The sequence below is a fragment of the Argentina anserina genome, chromosome 5 (genome assembly GCF_933775445.1).
Source record: "Argentina anserina chromosome 5, drPotAnse1.1, whole genome shotgun sequence".
Taxonomy (NCBI): Eukaryota; Viridiplantae; Streptophyta; class Magnoliopsida; order Rosales; family Rosaceae; genus Argentina; species Argentina anserina.
This window is the reverse complement of record NC_065876.1, coordinates 1-18,990: the sequence shown is the minus strand read 5'-3', so window position 1 is coordinate 18,990 and position 18,990 is coordinate 1. Positions and strand designations below refer to the sequence as shown.

The 18,990-nt window shown below is 40.2% G+C and overlaps 2 protein-coding genes across 5 annotated transcripts; both read left to right on the top strand.

Moving 5' to 3' along the window:
* Positions 1–7,030: 7,030 nt before the first annotated feature.
* LOC126793482 (uncharacterized) lies at positions 7,031–11,731 on the top strand. Of its 4 annotated transcripts, XR_007672069.1 has the most exons (7): positions 7,033–7,316; positions 7,431–7,462; positions 8,573–8,752; positions 9,543–9,593; positions 10,315–10,376; positions 10,510–11,094; positions 11,181–11,731. XR_007672069.1 is itself a non-coding variant. In XM_050520020.1 (6 exons), exons 1-6 carry the CDS (start codon positions 7,240–7,242, stop codon positions 10,562–10,564), a joined length of 444 nt encoding a protein of 147 aa, XP_050375977.1. In that variant the 5' UTR covers positions 7,031–7,239; the 3' UTR covers positions 10,565–11,731. The 4 variants fall into 4 exon arrangements, 3 of the variants coding, with proteins under 3 accessions (XP_050375977.1, XP_050375978.1, XP_050375976.1); XM_050520020.1 differs by having other exon boundaries at positions 7,031–7,316; positions 10,523–11,731; XM_050520021.1 differs by having other exon boundaries at positions 10,526–11,731.
* A 2,022-nt stretch (positions 11,732–13,753) lies between these two features.
* On the top strand, positions 13,754–17,029 carry LOC126793481 (zinc finger CCCH domain-containing protein 17). The gene is made up of 3 exons (XM_050520018.1): positions 13,754–14,044; positions 14,566–14,676; positions 14,791–17,029. Exons 1-3 carry the CDS (start codon positions 13,883–13,885, stop codon positions 16,753–16,755), a joined length of 2,238 nt encoding a protein of 745 aa, XP_050375975.1. The 5' UTR covers positions 13,754–13,882; the 3' UTR covers positions 16,756–17,029.
* Positions 17,030–18,990: the final 1,961 nt, after the last annotated feature.

Here is an 18,990-nt window from a genome sequence, read left to right as displayed (position 1 = left end):
GGAGATAGATTAGCATCTCCGTAATAGATTAGGACTCCGAATCCTACGGGGTTGTGGTTTTGTAATGCCTATATATATGCCCTCATATCATTCAATAATACACAATTATTTCATCTTGAAACACGTTATCAGCACGTTGCCCTAAAACCCTGAACTTTTAGAGCCCTAGAATTTTTTTCTCTTCTCCACCGCCGGCCGTCGTCGTCTCCGGCCTCCGACATCTCCTCGTCGGCGCAGCCCCTGCTCGCCGTTGTTGCAGCCCCCCCCGCTGCTACCCCCGCAGCCCCGCATCCCTGCGCGCAGCCTGCCTTGCTGCCCTGCACGCAGCCCCGCACGCAGCCCTGCACACTGCCCATGCAGCCCCCCCATCGCAGCCACATGCAGCCCTGCTCGCTGCCCCTGCACGCACGCACGCAGCCCTGCACGCTGCCCCTGCATGCACCCCTACAGCCCCCGCATCGCAGCCGCATGCAGCCCCGCACAGCCCCTGCACACACGCTCGCGACACCTGCAGCCCCGCTCGCGACCCCTGTAGCCCCGCTCGCGACACCTGTAGCCCCGCTCGCGACCCCTGCACCCCCGCTCGCGACCCTTGTAGCCCCGCTCGCGACCCCTGTAGCCCCGCTCGCGACACCTGCAGCCCCGCTCGCGACCCCTGCATCCCCGCTCGCGACACCTGCAGCCGGGCACAATAGCCATTTGGGCTTCATCCTATATTTTCTTTTCCTTTTCCTTTTTCCTATTTCATTATTTAAATGTTCATTGGCACGTTTTTATTTCTAACGATATTTCACGTGCTCGTAGAGGAAAAATCATTGCTCGTCATACTATTGTGATGACATTCATGCTGCGATGGACGATACTTTTGCCATCTACATACGATTTCGATCGTATCCTCCCAAGATTTTTATGTCATCGGACAAAGATCGAAAAAGGAATTCAACAAGCAACTTCATGCATAACGATCGATTTGCAGAGCAATTTACTTATATGCGGTCTATTTGGCAGACCAACAAGTATGTTTTTCTTAAAGTTGCTGCTTTTGAAGATATATATATAAATTATCGGGCGCTATTAGCCTTTTTCATGTCTTCTTTTCCGGCCTTTCTTATAACGCCGATGAGACCAAAGAGGGATATGATTCCCCTCTTGGTCGACGTTTTTCGTGTGACGGTCCTGAGGGAGTCACGTTATTATTTAAAAAGGAAGATATCGATTTCGTGTGGTCGCCTGAGTGCACCGCTGTTTTGGGTGCGATCATGAGAATCGCCGATATGCATCGATTATTTTGTGACCATATACATCACAACCTTCTAATTCTGGTTACATACTTGAATAGTTTTGATTATTTGAAACATATACAACCCTCGTTTAGGGTGGATGCGTCGCCATCGCGACTGTTATTTGAATGTTTGAGTTTTCTTAAACTCATGTCTATAAACGATAATCTCAAGGTCTACGTACTCATTTATTTGAGTTGATTCATTACTCTGATGCAACACTATTTGCTGACAAAAATATTCCAAAAATAACGAATTCTATGGGACACACTTAAAAGTGATTTAATGAACGTCTATGACGTTGTATTATCAGAGTTGACCTTGATGCATAATCCACATCAAAGAAACGCATGCCATTTTTGGCACATGTATCTATTTCTTGAGGGAATTTTGGAGATGGAAACGTAACATTCTTCCATTCTCAAGTAAGCACATTTTTTAGCCTCAGGCTAAGGCTCCGCCCAATCCGATATGCAAGATTTTGTTGCTACAGACTTTTGATTAGTCAATCTATTTTGACTATGTCTTCTGCTTACTATTTTTCAAGTATGACGTTGGCATTGCCATGATTATTGCTCGACTTTAGCTTAAGTCGTCTATTGGAATTGGAAGCTTGTTTGTGTTGTATTAAATATTGGCATATTCTATAAAATTTCTCGTATTTCTTATTTACAAGATTGACTCGTGAGAATTTTATTTGACTTGGCTTAGCATGCATGGTCAACGTTTGCAACTCACGTGGTTTTTAAATTGGCCGCTTTTGGGTTACATAGGACCCCAATAGCACTACATTGTGATTTTGGACCTTAAAATTTAGAAAACGGACCTCGGAACGTCAAAATTGACGTCGTTTTTCCCGGTTACTGTTCCGGCATTTCCGGAATGTTTTCCGGCGTATTCGCCGCCTTTCGACCATTTTCCGGCGTTTCCGGCACCGCCATCCGGTTCCGGACGGCGTTCCATGTCAGACCTGAAGTTACGGACTCCATACCGGCCAGCTCCGGCCGCCGCCGGCTAGTTTTCCGGCAATCGGTGCCGTCGGCTTCCGACGATTTTTTCCGACGATTTTTTTTTTCCGTCGTTTCTCGTCATGTTTTCCGCATATTTCAGCAGTTCTTGCTGCCACGTTTTCCCAGTCCAAATTTCACCCGGTTTTGAGTTATATTGACATGGTTTTCCGGTTAATTTTCTGGTTTTCTCCAAGTCATTTCATAGCTCAAATGATTTTATTATTATTGGTGACCACCCGCACCAAATGGAAGGTTTTCCACCGTAATTGTTTGGTATTCACCTGCTCTAATACCATGTTTTTCCAACTCTTAAGTTGAAGAATGTAGTTCTATTGCCATGTGATACATTCGATGGGATTGCCATTTGTTTCAATCCCATCTCTTACAATATCCTACGGCGTATTGTGTAGAGAAGTTCACCGCGTCGTTGACTCTCTTAATCTTCATTTTGAGAATGTCCGCTGTGAAATCGAGTGTCTTGCTAATTGCGTAACCACCCACACTGTCCTACAACGCATGTAGTTGTTTTACGGATCTCGTGCGGAGATTGTGTTGTATATCTTCGTGCATTGCTAAGTTTTAAAGGCCATTCATGCCAATGATGGATTTTCATCTTGATATTTGTGTTAAGAATGGAGAGGAATAAATCTGTCAGATTTCATTGACAGTATCTTTTTCAAGCTTCGACAGTACCTTTGTTAGCCTGCAGACATAGTTTTGCTTGCCTGCATCAGTAGCTTTATGTAACTCAAGATTCTTTGAATCATGGGTTCGGTTTTACTGTCTTCTCGGTTTTGACATGATCTTTTTTTGGTCATTTTGAACAAGATATGATGATTCGAGTTCTTTGAAATTCACATGATCATCTATTTTTCATGTTCACGAAGCGATTGGAGGACCACCTCACCCGTGCTCCACACGGTGAGGCCGAGCCTATCTGTGCCATGCACGGTGAGGCCGAGCCTGCCTATTTCGGCGGCTCCATGACATTAAGGCCGTCGGTGGCGGCATCCCCTCCTTCACAGGAGCTTCTGATGCCTCCCGTGTTTTCTAATGCCTCCATGGTAATCTCTGATGCCCATCGCTCATTTTGCAAAGCTTGTTCTTTTGCTAGATTTCAAGGAAGTCCTTATTTGCTAAGGCTCCAACCGAGAATATTTCATTCTTACGAAGTATTTAAGGTGACATTAGTGGACCCTATCCAACCGAATTCGGACATTTTTCGGTATTTTTATGGTATAGGTTATGAGCATCGACGCGTTGGTCACACGTCGCTTTGCTTTCCACAAGAAATGCTGCATTCGCTAAAGTTTTTAGCTATGATCATCATCCTAAGGGCTCACCACCCTTCTTATCCTCTCAAATTTATTTGAATGGATACCGTTGGAGAGTTCACCTCACGACTTTGATGATTTCGTTTTGCATGTCTACTGGGATCGTCGTTGAACATATTATTCCTCATGTTCATTCACCGCACGATCTAGCAGAGCTCAGACTTGGTTATGGGTACTAACCTGCCGATTTTTGCATGGGGATATGTATTGATGTTACATGCAGCGACACTTATTTGTTTCAGACCAAAACTTGCCAAGCGTTTAGTGCGTACCAGATGGTCACTGGATACGGTCCCAACGTTCTTTTCACTAACGCCTATTTGGTTAAAGTTGTTTATGTGCCTCTATTGTTGTTATCTCAATGGGTCTAGTTGAAACGATTAAGTATTCTGGTTGGTTATGATTTATGAATCACCAACACTTGTCCGCTATTTCCAATCTACAACTGTTGATCTCTATCCTGCGATATTAGCAGACGGTCACTTTGATGAGACATACTTCTCGTCGTTAGGGGGAGATATGGAATGCTCCCATTCCAGTTTTAATGCCAGGAATTGACGTGGTGTGGCACTATGTCTCATTAAGATCCCGCACTACTCAAAGTGAGTAAATGTGCAACGCATTATCTACCTCCAGAAAGTCAAAGATTAGATGCTCAATGACTTTACCGATATTGCGAAAGTGACGAGATCGCACATAAATGCTGTGATGTGCCGGTAAGGTTGGAACTCTCAGAATATGAGAGAATTTCATATGACCTGGTCCTAGCACCGTTGGCACCATCCCTGACAGTGGGAAGGAAGCCGGCGATGGCACCATCGTACGCTGTGGTGTTGTCAGCGCCCGTGGTAGTGCACCACAAAACAAGGGCGGCAAACGCAAAGATGGACTAGTAAGGGTCATAGCTTCGGTCTTGGCTCCTGCTTAGATGAGGGGGAGACCATTATTCTCTGGAATCAAAACCAGAAAGAAGCGAAGTGTGTAGGCACAAGTATTTCTCCGATCATCAAGAGATATTCTCTAAACATGTGTATCAACTAAGTTTCTGTGGGACGCTACAGACTCGTTTTGTTGATGTTAGAGAAGAATAGAAATCTCACGAATTGATCGTATACAGCGCGCTCGTGTGTTTAACGGATTGATCTCCCATGATTGATGATGTATTCGCTTATGCTCTTATTCCGTTGTAAAACATCAACGATGAGCAACTTGACCGAAGTGGAAAGAATCAATACAGGCTGAACTAGACTTGTTATGTTGGTCGTTGTTCGTAAGTGTAATGAGAAATATGAAGTCATGTGATATATGAAGGACTTATGGCGCAAAGATTGTCTCATTATCCTAGTATTGACTACGATGAGTTATATTCTCTCGTTATGGACATAATTGATTTCCGCTACTTGATCAGTAGTAGTGTCCATGAAAACTGATTTGCAGCATATGATAGTTATCATAGAATATCTGTAAAGGGATCTTGACGTAGATATGAGAGTGCATGAGGGACTTTAAATACCTCTATACCACGGAGAGCTTATGTAATCAGATTGCGACGTTCGAGAGAAAGTAGTACAATCGGTTGCAAGAACTCATACCCATATGTGTTCATATGAAGCTAATTCTTGATTCTCTATTCCGTCTAAGTATAGATGATGAACAGATTCAATAAGCTATACATTCATACATGTTAGTGTTTTTAGGACACTATTGCTTTCATTATGACGTGATTAACTATGCGCCTACGCATTGTCATTGGACTTGCATTGCTTCTTTGACATGGGTTTAGTTCTACACTTAGTGAACCAACACAAATCCTATCCACACCAACGCCGCCAGCAGCTCCAGCAACATCAACGTACACCTTGGTGTAGCAGTCGACACTGGTAGCGTAGAGGATGCGTATGGTTCCGTCTCGGACTAAAATCAGTCCTTCATTGGTCCATTCCCCCATTCTTTTTGCGAAAGACACATTGAATGTGACAAATCAGAATCTGTCCAGTTTCGTAGGTCAACTTCAACGAGACCTATAAGACAGATCACTCAATGGAATATGGTGAAATTGGTACCGTTGGAAAGGCCTATGTGTATACTTTCCAGGGACACCAACCATTTGTTCATAGCTATCATATTGAGTGAGTTATGGCCGTTTTAGCAAAGTAGGACAGTTCTGTCCGGAAATTTGCAAGTCAGTCAACTTCGACAGAGCATTGTGAACTGCTCCGATCGGATGAGGTTGTGAACCTTATGTCACTGGAAAGCCACGGGTGTCTACTTTTCAGAACATTTTATGGTTCGCTGATACCTATTTTAACGAAGAAGTTATGGCCGTTTAAGTGAGTAAATGTCATTCTATCTGAGAATCTGATTTTCATTGCAAACTCTTGTTTTGAGTTGTTATGCAATCTTGTTTCCTAAGATCTAAGTTTGTCTAAGTATAGCATGTATGATATAAGGATGTGTGGCTAGATTAATGATTAATCATTGGCCCAAGACTATGTTTGAGAAGCATGTAATGAACGTTATATACGTTGTTCTTTGTACTCCATGATTATGGCACTAATCAGGGGGAGTTGTTTCGTAGACTTCAGGGAGAGTCTACCTCACATGATGCTATCAAATGTAGATGGTGCGTTGTGCTTTTTTTCCCTTCGATCAAGCTTTTGTTTTTACCCAAGAGGTTTTTATTTTGCTTGACAAGGTTTTTACCGAGGCAACGATGTGTGCATCATGCAACCTAGGCATGCGACACAAGGGGGAGTGTTCCGGGAGAATTAATATTATACCCTTGTGTGTGTTTTAGCCTAATAGGTTTCATGTTAGGAGATAGATTAGCATCTCCGTAATAGATTAGGACTCCGAATCCTACGAGATTGTGGTTTTGTAATGCCTATATATAGGCCCTCATATCATTCAATAATACACAATTATTTCATCCTGAAACAAAGTCTAAATACTCTTTTGAGAGGTATGAATAGAAGCTCTCTTTTGAAAATCTAAAATATGAGAGATCTATAAAGAAAGAGCTCAATTAATTGAATCTAGTGGAGAAAGATCTTAACTAGGTAAATTCTTTCGAGGAATATCCCAACTAATAACAAGTTAAAATCTTATAATAGAAGATATTAATAGGGTGAAAGATTAAATATATCTATGGCAATGAATTGAGAACTATATTTGTATCGTAATTTTTTTTTAATGGACGTTTGTTTGCATCTTATAGATAGTTTCACACTTTCAAGTAAAAAATTACCACGGATGAAACCATAAGGAAAATGCAGTCTAAATCCAGAAATTAATCCGCGCCGGATAATTTTGTTGGTGGAATTCGAATGAAGTAATCCGACCACCCAGAACCAGCACTCATATGAGCAGAAAAAGAGGGGGAAATATGAAATTTTTTTGGAAAGGCATTATTCTTTCTTTCTTTCTTTGAGAACGGGGAGAAAGGTTTTATATTCTTTGAACCAAAAAAAAAAATATACTTATATCTATACGGCAGTGTGTGTCCGGTGTGTACATATATCCCTCTGAGCAGCTTTGAGCTTGGAAGTCTTCTGGTCTTCGATATAGGGTTTGGACTAAAGTCATCACAGACTGTGAGTGGCCACCAAAATTCCGATGCTGGAAAATTCCAGTTCAGCGGCGGCAGCAGATCCAGCCGCAGTTGTCAGGCGCTACGCTCCTCCCAATCAGAGGTATCATTCCATTTATTTACTATATATCTGAGAAAATAGAATAACAATCGGTCTTCTTCCAATTTTATTTGTAAAACTAAACATTGACATGCATCTCATTTCACTGCATCGCAGAAATCGTGCTCTCAACAGGCGCAAGTCCGCAGGTAACACCACTTCATTCTATTTCTTCCGTTCGTTTTTTGAGTATTAAATTCCTCTATTTCTGAATTGTTGTTGACCAATTTTTCTGTGTTCAATGTTTTTTCGGGATGCATTTACATGTATTGGGTCTCTAATAGTGTTCCATTGCAAGTTTTCTACACGACTGGGTATGAATCAACTGAATCGTCGAATGGCTCATGTGTGTTTGTTTTATTTTACTGTTACATGAGCTATTGCAATCAACTGGCAGCAGGAATTAGAGTTGATACATTGACTAACACTCGTCGCCTAGGCAATTGTATATTGTATGCAGTTGTACTTCTTATGTCGTATCATGTAACTTGACCACTTTTATATAGGCTTAAGGGTTCAAGTGCAGCCTAAATCTTCACCAAATTGTCATATTACACTGCAACAAATGCGATTGATTTCATTTTTAAAAAAAATCCCTATTTTACCCCGACAACATAGTTTTGTGGCTTTACTAGTGAGAAAAATAAGCCACAAGCAACTCACGGATTTGCATTCTTATGCGTCACCAACCAACTTAGGACCCTGACCTTTGGCATTCCAGACAAAATTAAGTTTGAATCAGAGAGCTATTGTCACTAGATAGACTTGCATGAGGGAAGCACCATTAGCTTCCACCTTCCATCTCCTGGCAAACCTTCTCAGACTCACTAATCTCATTCTTTCTACTGACCCCAACAAATCTGAAACTTTCCTTTTCTCCTCATCATTTATTTTTTCCTAAAGCCAAAGTTCCAGTTCACCGGGAAAGCGTGTTATATGACTAGACTTCTACTTTAGTGTTATGTAATACTGACATTCTAAAAGTCTTGGAAAGCTTCGTTAAAAATTGTCTCTGGAGATTCTAAAAGGTCTTGGAACAACTCCATTAGATCCTAACCATCCTGGGTCTCTCATAGTAGGGAGGGTGCCTTTAGGCCAAAAGGCTGTTTTCTGTATCTTTTTTCTCTACATACCTTTCAATTTTTTTGTTTAATGAATTGAATGGCAAATGAATTGTGGCATTTGTGGATGTATCTGTTTAAAACTGCTTGCAAAATGTGCTGGCTCTTTATGTATTATAGTTACATGTATTGTTTCAGAGCGGTTTCATCAAATTAACAATCTTCAGGGGAATGATTTGGAAAAGAATCAAATTGCCTCCACAAGAGGTAATCATGGGGATGCAGGTAGCAGCAGTCTTCTAAATGTAACCTTGCAACCCTTGTTCATTGCTCTAGAGGGGTGTTGCAGCAGTCAAGCTTCTGATCTCTTCAATAATCGTATGTGTCTACAAGTGTTGAAAAAGAATTATTATATTTTGTTTAGGCATGATATGTAACTACGTGTATACAATGCCATACAAATGATATCACCATGTATGTTCCCTCATGATGCATTGTATTTCAGCATGGTAAATAAGAAAATCTTGTATGCATGGCGTGTATGAAAATAATTTATATTCAGGGCCTACCGTGTATTTATATGATTTCTTTTAATCTAAGTTGTTCACACTGTATGTGAAGATGCATGCCATGCATAGAAGATACTCTGATGTTAAAAGAATATTAAGTTCATTGAAGATTAGGCTTTGGTGCTCCTTTTGTAATTTTAGTAGTTTTATATCAGGAAATGCTGAAATTTAAAGTATCCTTACTACAAAGAAGGAATAGCTGTTAAATTTATTAAGACCCAAATTTGCAGATGTTTAGGTACAGATTGTGGACATCTGAACAGTCTTTTGATTGTACTTCTAAATCTTGCACATCTTTCATTCGAAAGTCATTCTTGTATTGTATCTCAAAATGTTTACAAAAGAAGAGAATACTATTTTAGTATTCCTTGGCCTATGAGTTTATCTCTTTTCTTTGTGGTTTGAACTGCACGAACATTCTCCACTCCTGGAAATTTACCTTCTTTTTTCTCTAAATTTTTGCTGCTTTGCTTTCTACATGACAACATATAAGGTGCATCTGTTTTTTTGTTTGATTACATGTTAAAGTTGGTTCTTAATTGCATAACATGATGCATTTCAAATGGTAACCCTTGAGTTCTACTTAACTTCAAATGCAGGTTGGGCAGCCGTAATGCACTGCTTCAATGATTCATCTATAGATCTATCAGGTCAGTGGAAGATTTCGTTGGTTATTATGAGGTTTACTGTTAAAGCCTGCATGAAGTAAGACATATTCAAGTGATTATGGTATCCAAATTGATGCTATAGATGATATAGTTCACTAAAAAACTTGAGCAAAAAAGGATTGAAGACAGCTGAGTGTCTAGTGGTTCAGAGCTTCACGCATGTGATCCAGCCAGTGTTTTGTCAACTATAAGAAGGATAATAACATTTTTACATATGATTATATTTTGATCTATAGAATCTACTCATACTTGACAAATCATATCTCATCAAACTGTACTTAACAAAAGAAGGATGATTTTTTTTACAAGAATCTTATCTACTTTAGGAAAGTCAAAAAAAAAAAGCTCAGTAGGATTAAATGTTATTTAAGCTTCTCACACATGGGCGGACTCGAGTTTTGTGTCCCAACTGTGTGTTTGAAATGGCAAATTTTATATCTTACAAATCTGTGTTTGTCGCTCTGATTTAATTTTGTTCATCTATCTTCCTCTATAGTCAAGCAGTATGTACCACTAAGCCCTTTGTTTCATATATTGTTTTGTTCTGCTTCCCATTTTGTCTACCAAAATAGAATAAGGTCTTATATGAACTTCATTTAAGCATATGCTAATCACTAAACGTATTTACAATGTACCAAATTTTCAGCATATGAGAAGTCCAGACAATTAGCTGTCAGTTAATTTTCTAGTTTTTATATTTCAGAAAGACCCATTATGTACTCAGGAAGCGGAGCAGCATGGGGTCAATTCAGACCCCCTCGTCAGGTGAATGTGACACACACACACACACACACACACACTCACACACTCTCTCTCTCTCTCTCTCTCTCTCTCTCTCTCTCTCACACACACACACACAGCAGTTACATGCTATAATGGGTGTTTTGGTAATCTTAAGTTAATGGCTCCAGCAGGGGGTGCTGGGTCGCCTGGTTTGTCCATGGACTTCTTGAGTGAACTTCACCGCTTGAAGCACATTTCAAACGTCTGTTCTGGAACCTAGAAAGTGATTCATGTCCATCTAATACGACCGATCTGCCATTTTTGTTACAAAAAGCTTTCAAGTGTTTCAACAGCAGTATGGTTCCTGTATCTCTAGACGTGTGACACTTCTTCTAATCTTATGTTATCTGAATCATTTAGCTTCCATTTCAAAAAAACAACCCCATTTAGCTTTTTCCTCTTTGCTCACTCGTATGAGTGCAAGATGGTTTTTAAATGCGTGTATAAGTATAACATACAGTTGCTATACAATCTGCTACCTTTTGTGTTATTACTTCAGTCTTTCTTTCATTTTTTTTTTGGTCTGATACTTCGTCTTTCTTTTGGATGCATGGGTCTGCCTTACCTTTTTGTTTTTAGTTGCTTGTTCGTAAGATAGATAATGTATTGAACTTATTGGAAAGCATACACTATGCCACCAGCAGGACACAAGTCAATACAGAAACTGGTTATAAGTACCATTATGCCATCCAAGAAGTGGGTAAGCCTTGCAGAAAGAAGAAGAAACTTGTGCTGAGCCCTGCCGAAGAAACTTAAAGCTCAAAAACTGATAATTTTTTTTTTTAGGTAGAAAGTCATGCAAGATTTTATTTTGCAAGCAGTAAAAAGATAACATTCTAAATAGCCGATAATAAGAGTTATCTCTTTTACACTCCGGAGGAGCACCGATCGTTGGTGTTGATGCCAAGTCTAGCGTCGGGCTATGGAATTCGATCTCTGGTTACCACTTACTAGCACCGCAGCTGGGTTTCGTTGGGACTTGGGACTTGGATACGACACGTCAACGAGAAGACAAATTTCCGGGCTGAAGATGACGGACAAAGAAGCACTGTGTCATCAGACTGACACTAGTCAAACTGAAGAGACGAAGCTGGCGCAGGTCAGCGAAGATGGGTTCGACTATGGCTTAATTTTTGCGTTTTGTGAAATCAATTTTGGTATATTCAGGGATTGTACTTGTGAGCACTTTATGAAACTGTGAATTGTCAATTTCTTTCTTCTGTGTTTTTGAATTGTACTTGAAGGATGAGCACAATTTGCTGGAAGAAGTCATTTAGATTACAGCTGATATATGTTATAGCTAGTGTTCCTGAATAAGTCATTTGATTTGTATGGTATAGCTAGTGTTCCTTTTATGCTGATATGGAGATTGATTTGATATATCTTGGAATTATATGGATGATGAGAGTTCAATTCTCTGTGTCGTTGAGTCAGTTTCAGAGTTCAATGGCAAGGTTTGTCGATTTTGAGTTCTAGGATCTATGGGAGAAAACCACAATTGTCATGGTTACTGAGGGTCAATAATAATTTTACTCGGGTCAGTAACATGATTACTAGGTATTAGTAATTTGTTATTATAAGTTATTAGGTGTTAGTAATTTGTTATTAGACGTTATTAGATGTCAGTAATTTGTTATTAGATATTACTGAGTGTCAGTAATTTGTTATTAAAGGTTACTGGATGTCAGTAATTGTTATTAGAGGTTACTGATGTAAGATTTTACGGATCTTGATTTCGATACCCTGAGAGGAAGTTATGATCATTTGAGTGACGAGAGGTCAGAGCTGAAATCTACCGGGTTTGCTAACATTTATGGAGAACTCAAATTATGTTGCCAAGTTTCATTCAATTCCAATACATTAATGTTAATGATTCAGATGAATATGCAAAAAGTATATGGATTCCTACTTTTATAAAAGATATTTCAAGATTTTCTCGTTTCGTATCAAGTTAGGAGTCTTAAACCAAGTCTTATAAGGAAACTGAAGTCAAAGATGAGCAATAATCTTTCCTATATAAAAGAGCACGAATTTCATATGAAATGGGACCTCCAGAGCATAATGTAGATGTCAAAGGAGCAGAGATCATCCATCAATCCTCCTCATTCCATTCTTTTATGTTTTTTGTTTTGTTTTTCTTGATTATAGTTTGTTAAACCTTTTTCTAGGGTTATAATGATGCCCTTTCATGATTGTTTGTGTAGTTTAATGTTTAATTGATGGATTTATAGTTTATGTATGATGAATTTGTAGTCACTATTTGAATTAATGTTTTATGTTTATGTTATTTGATTGATCAACTCAGAGCTTTGCATATAGTAATTAGAAAATAAATTTGAGGCGTACATGTAATATAATTCAACTTAGCTTCTTGTGATTAAGAGTTATGAATTATATTATTGTCGTACATGAAATAATGTTTTGCATGGTTCTCTTGTTTCTTAGAACGTAATGAGTCATTCATGTTAAATTTATGCCGTACCTGGATATACTTCATGCTAGGAAATACGACTTCTGTCGGACCTGGAGAGTATCATACACTTAAGGAAAATTATGGTCTAAGTGTCGTACCTGGACTTAGATAGGAGAATTGTCGTGTAAATATACAAAAGAATCCATTAGTTGCATTGATACATAAATAAGATTATTAGTGGTTGATTCTGATACCCTAGGTTTTATCTTGTTTGTTTATTTTATAATTTGTTATTTGAAAACCTAAAATCTATGTTCTTAGTTTAGATCAATTAAGTTAGGATTAAATAGATTCTCAATCTCTAGTTGGAACGACCTCATACTTGCATATTATACAAACGACGATTCGTGCGTTTGCGAGTTTTAAAAATAATTTCACAACAGTTATTGAGTGTCAGTAATTTATTATTAAGGATTATTGGATGTTAGAGTTTTTTTCCGACGATCGGTGACCGGATGCCGGTGATCGAAACTCGGAGTCCGGTGAAGTTCCGGCAAAGTGATATCTCTCATTAACTAAGTGTTTAAATAGATAAAGGTAAACTAATCTAAAAAATATACCAAATTCATAATTTTTGTACTATTTAGTCAAATAGGTATAGATACGGTACTTTGTCACAATTTAAATTTTGTCATTTAAATGGTCAAAAAATACTAAATTTGTGTAAATTGGTCATTTTTTCCTTTTATGAATCCAACTCGCAATCTTCATTTAATCAACATTTTCTCTTTTTATTTATCGTTTGATTTATATTTTCATTTGTTTTTTGGGTTTAACAATCTTCAGTTTGTTTCTTGGGCCCTTGGTTCTTTATAAAAGGAGACGAAAAAAAAGAAAAAAAAGGCTTAGCTTAAATCCTCATCATCATATTATTCATAATTTCATATACACCCCACTTCTTCTTCTTCTTCTTCTATCTCTGTGGCGGCTCTTGTTTAAGATCGGATCGGCTTGTCTTCTGTCGCTTTTCAAATCGATCCGTCACCCAAATTCGATCCCTCGAGGTTTAATCGCCATGGTAGTCGGCGCACAACAGAAGCCACAACCACAATCACAACCCCAACAACAGCAACAGCCGCCGCAGCAGCAGCAACCGGAGCCTTCGCCCGAAGAGGAGGCCCTGAAGAGGAACACCGATTGCGTCTACTTCCTCGCCTCCCCCGTCTCCTGCAAAAAGGTTCCGCCTTTCTCCACGGTTTAGGGTTTCTTTAGGGGTTGGGGATCTTAGGCTCGGTTCAGATTTAAATCAATTTCATCTCCGGAATTGGATTTCATGGATCTTTTAAAATCTGAATTAGTTCTATCTTCTGTTTGTTTCGTAACTGCTGCGGTAGTATTTCGGGTTTTCATATACTCAGAATCGATTAAGGGGTTAAAGGTATTCGATTGTTGGATAAACTGAATTGTAATATCTCTTGTGATTCATCTTCTTGTTCTAAGCAAAGTCATATATAGGATGCACAGAACGTAGAACCCATTCTTCTTTCTGCTCAGACCTAAACCTTAAACTTTATATGAAAAACAAAACTTATTAGAACATAATGACAATAAGTCTAGTACCATGTTTTGGATTGTAACATTACCGATGCAACGGTTGTTGATTAGAATATTCGAACGCCTTTAAATTTTGTCCTGTTAGTAAATAATTTACCAACTCGTGATGGGTTGATTATAACCTCATTGATATCCATTTGGTAGGGAAGTGAATGTGAATATCGCCACAGTGAACATGCTCTGTACAATCCTAGGGACTGCTGGTTCTGGTTGAATGGAAATTGCCTAAATTTGAAATGCTCGTTTCGGCATCCAGTAAGTCTTTTCTTTCTTATTTCACTCGTCAACTTTTATCTGTTTTGTTTTAAGATTGATGTTTTATAATTAAACACTTATTTTTGACATGAATCCCTTATTGTTCCTCTCCAGCCTCTTGATGGTTTGCTAGGAAGCCCAGCTGCAAATTCCGCTGGACCTTCTTTGCCTCTACCACATACTGTTACAACACCTGCTGCTACCTTCAGCTCAAGTAAACAAGCAGTCCCATGTATCTTCTTTCAAAGGGGATTTTGTTCAAAAGCTGATAAATGCCCTTTCTCACATGGACCAAATCCTATTTTTACTAGTAAAGCTCCACAGGCCCCAGCAGCCACCCATGGTACAGAACCTTCAAGTCTGAAGAAGGTTTTTGGTGGCATTCAAAAGTGCACTCAAGAGATGAAGTTTCCTCAGGTAAGTGCCTCAAAAGTTGTTGGAGTGGCTCCTCAACCCAAACCTGCTCCAGAGGTTGAGACTGCTCCACCAAGAAATGGAGTTGGCATTGATAGGAATGTACGACCAAGCAGAGACTTTGATGATGAGGCTCTTACATACGAGACAAGAAGTGCTTTCCCTGCTATGAATGGAGACTCTACAGGTCAGGGCAATCATTTTCTTCAAGCTCATGTGCCAGAAAATCATGGATTCCAAAATGGGAAGGATGTTGATGAGCACCTGAGGGAATCTTCTCCTGGCTTTGATGTTCTTGTAGACGATGAGCTTGGAGATTCTGATTACTACCATGGTGAAGAACAGTTTGGAAGAACAAGAGTTCATGATGGAAGAAACTTGAATTCTATGAATGAGTATGATTTGGACCGTCCTGCTGATTACAATTCAGTTGCTGACGGTGATCGAGAAAGGTTTCATGACCCACGAGGCTATGATCCTTATGATCAGATGCAAGGAAGATATGCTTGGGAGCAGCACAGGGCTTCATCTGAGAGACTGCTTGTCGGCCCTGCGCATTCAGAGAGGAGGGGTCATCGTAAATCTGATAGTCCAGATCACATGGATGGGTCAGACCTGCGGCACCGTTTGTCCAAACATAGGGGGGGAAATGGTCTGAGATCCATCATTAGCAATGACTACGATGGCCGTGTTAACGAGCGAAAAAATCGTCCTCATAGGGATTCACAGCAATTGCCCTTACATGAGAGCTCCCTCAGCAGTCGTCTCCGTGGCAGAATAAAGCTTCCAGTTGGGACTTCCCCAGTAAATGGTAGTGACTTGCGCCAGGAGAGGGAAGCCGGAGGAAGAAGTCGTGACAGAAGTAGAGATAGGATGTCGCCCAGAAGGCCCCAAAGTATGTCCCACCAAGGAAGGCTTCGAGACAGAATACAAGGAAGGGTGCAAGACGACTCTAATAATGAGGGGAGACATTTCGGGCCTCCTCGCATCAGGAGAGAGGTAATGGATGAAGGAGGCAACGAGTTCTCTCGTTCAAAACGTCCTTCAGAGCTGAAAGGTGCGATAGATGCAGAAATTAGGGAGCACTCTTACCTTGGAAAACCAAGTAATGTAAACACGGATAAAAATCAGCAATCCGAAGGTGAACTCTCATTTGAAGGGCCAAAGCCTCTTAGCGAGATTCTGAAGAGGAAGAGAGAAGCTGAAGCAGCTGCCGGATCTTCTGGGAGCAGGAAAAAGTTTTCTGTTGATAAACTAGGCAACAGCGTGAAAGAAAGCCCAGTGACCGATCCAGGTGGCTTTGGGACAGGAGCTGTTTCAGGGACGCTTGACAGTCAGCCTCCTGTGGCCAAAGAAGAGAGCAAGTCTGCAACCATTGATGCGGTTGGAATTCAAAATGAAAAGATTGATACGGCTCCTGGGCAGCCTTCCAATGAGCAGAGTGAGGGGGAGCAGGAGACTGAAGACGGTGTGATATATGATGAAACACCTGAGGATCATGATCTTGAGGCCAAAGATAATAGGGAAGGGGAATATGATTATGAGCAAGGAGAGGATGGTGAATACACTTACGAAGAAGGTGAAAATGCTGATGGTGAAGAGGAATACCCGGAGGAGGAAGACGGGGATGACTTTGCTAAGAAGATTGGTGTCATGTTCTCTTGATCCGAGGTAATGGGAAATAGGTGGGAGATGAGCAACAATTACAGGAGTGGCTGCTCTTTTCCAGAACCTCAAACTCGTTTGATTCTGTTCAACTAACGTGGCTGCTCTGGTTTCTTTACGAATTAGGGACCTTTTTGGTTAATTGAATCCTTTTCATTGTATTTACTCTGATTTAATGGGAGTTTTCCTTGTGCTTTAGGCATTTTGCTGTGCTTGTTTGTGTGCATGGCTGCTGTAACAATAGATAACAATAAGATCTCTATTAGTATCATCTCTCCCACTTGTTCATACATAATAATTTCTCGCTAGTTTATCAATTGCATTTTCTGTGGATGACCGGATCTTATTCAATTGAAAAGGTTACAGCATCCTATCGATATCTCATAGATATTCCAGTGAAAATTTCATCTAAACGGGTTTAGGGTTTAAGGGTTTAGGGTTTAAGGGTTTAGGGTTTAAGGGTTTAGGGTTTAAGGGTTAAGGGTTAAGGGTTTAGGGTTAAGGGTTTAGGGTTTTGGGTTTAGGGTTTTAGGGTTTAGGGTTTAGGGTTTAGGGTTTAGGGTTTAGGGTTTAGGGTTTAGGGTTTAGGGTTTAGGGTTTAGGGTTTAGGGTTTAGGGTTTAGGGTTTAGGGTTTAGGGTTTAGGGTTTAGGGTTTAGGGTTTAGGGTTTAGGGTTTAGGGTTTAGGGTTTAGGGTTTAGGGTTTAGGGTTTAGGGTTTAGGGTTTAGGGTTTAGGGTTTAGGGTTTAGGGTTTAGGGTTTAGGGTTTAGGGTTTAGGGTTTAGGGTTTAGGGTTTAGGGTTTAGGGTTTAGGGTTTAGGGTTTAGGGTTTAGGGTTTAGGGTTTAGGGTTTAGGGTTTAGGGTTTAGGGTTTAGGGTTTAGGGTTTAGGGTTTAGGGTTTAGGGTTTAGGGTTTAGGGTTTAGGGTTTAGGGTTTAGGGTTTAGGGTTTAGGGTTTAGGGTTTAGGGTTTAGGGTTTAGGGTTTAGGGTTTAGGGTTTAGGGTTTAGGGTTTAGGGTTTAGGGTTTAGGGTTTAGGGTTTAGGGTTTAGGGTTTAGGGTTTAGGGTTTAGGGTTTAGGGTTTAGGGTTTAGGGTTTAGGGTTTAGGGTTTAGGGTTTAGGGTTTAGGGTTTAGGGTTTAGGGTTTAGGGTTTAGGGTTTAGGGTTTAGGGTTTAGGGTTTAGGGTTTAGGGTTTAGGGTTTAGGGTTTAGGGTTTAGGGTTTAGGGTTTAGGGTTTAGGGTTTAGGGTTTAGGGTTTAGGGTTTAGGGTTTAGGGTTTAGGGTTTAGGGTTTAGGGTTTAGGGTTTAGGGTTTAGGGTTTAGGGTTTAGGGTTTAGGGTTTAGGGTTTAGGGTTTAGGGTTTAGGGTTTAGGGTTTAGGGTTTAGGGTTTAGGGTTTAGGGTTTAGGGTTTAGGGTTTAGGGTTTAGGGTTTAGGGTTTAGGGTTTAGGGTTTAGGGTTTAGGGTTTAGGGTTTAGGGTTTAGGGTTTAGGGTTTAGGGTTTAGGGTTTAGGGTTTAGGGTTTAGGGTTTAGGGTTTAGGGTTTAGGGTTTAGGGTTTAGGGTTTAGGGTTTAGGGTTTAGGGTTTAGGGTTTAGGGTTTAGGGTTTAGGGTTTAGGGTTTAGGGTTTAGGGTTTAGGGTTTAGGGTTTAGGGTTTAGGGTTTAGGGTTTAGGGTTTAGGGTTTAGGGTTTAGGGTTTAGGGTTTAGGGTTTAGGGTTTAGGGTTTAGGGTTTAGGGTTTAGGGTTTAGGGTTTAGGGTTTAGGGTTTAGGGTTTAGGGTTTAGGGTTTAGGGTTTAGGGTTTAGGGTTTAGGGTTTAGGGTTTAGGGTTTAGGGTTTAGGGTTTAGGGTTTAGGGTTTAGGGTTTAGGGTTTAGGGTTTAGGGTTTAGGGTTTAGGGTTTAGGGTTTAGGGTTTAGGGTTTAGGGTTTAGGGTTTAGGGTTTAGGGTTTAGGGTTTAGGGTTTAGGGTTTAGGGTTTAGGGTTTAGGGTTTAGGGTTTAGGGTTTAGGGTTTAGGGTTTAGGGTTTAGGGTTTAGGGTTTAGGGTTTAGGGTTTAGGGTTTAGGGTTTAGGGTTTAGGGTTTAGGGTTTAGGGTTTAGGGTTTAGGGTTTAGGGTTTAGGGTTTAGGGTTTAGGGTTTAGGGTTTAGGGTTTAGGGTTTAGGGTTTAGGGTTTAGGGTTTAGGGTTTAGGGTTTAGGGTTTAGGGTTTAGGGTTTAGGGTTTAGGGTTTAGGG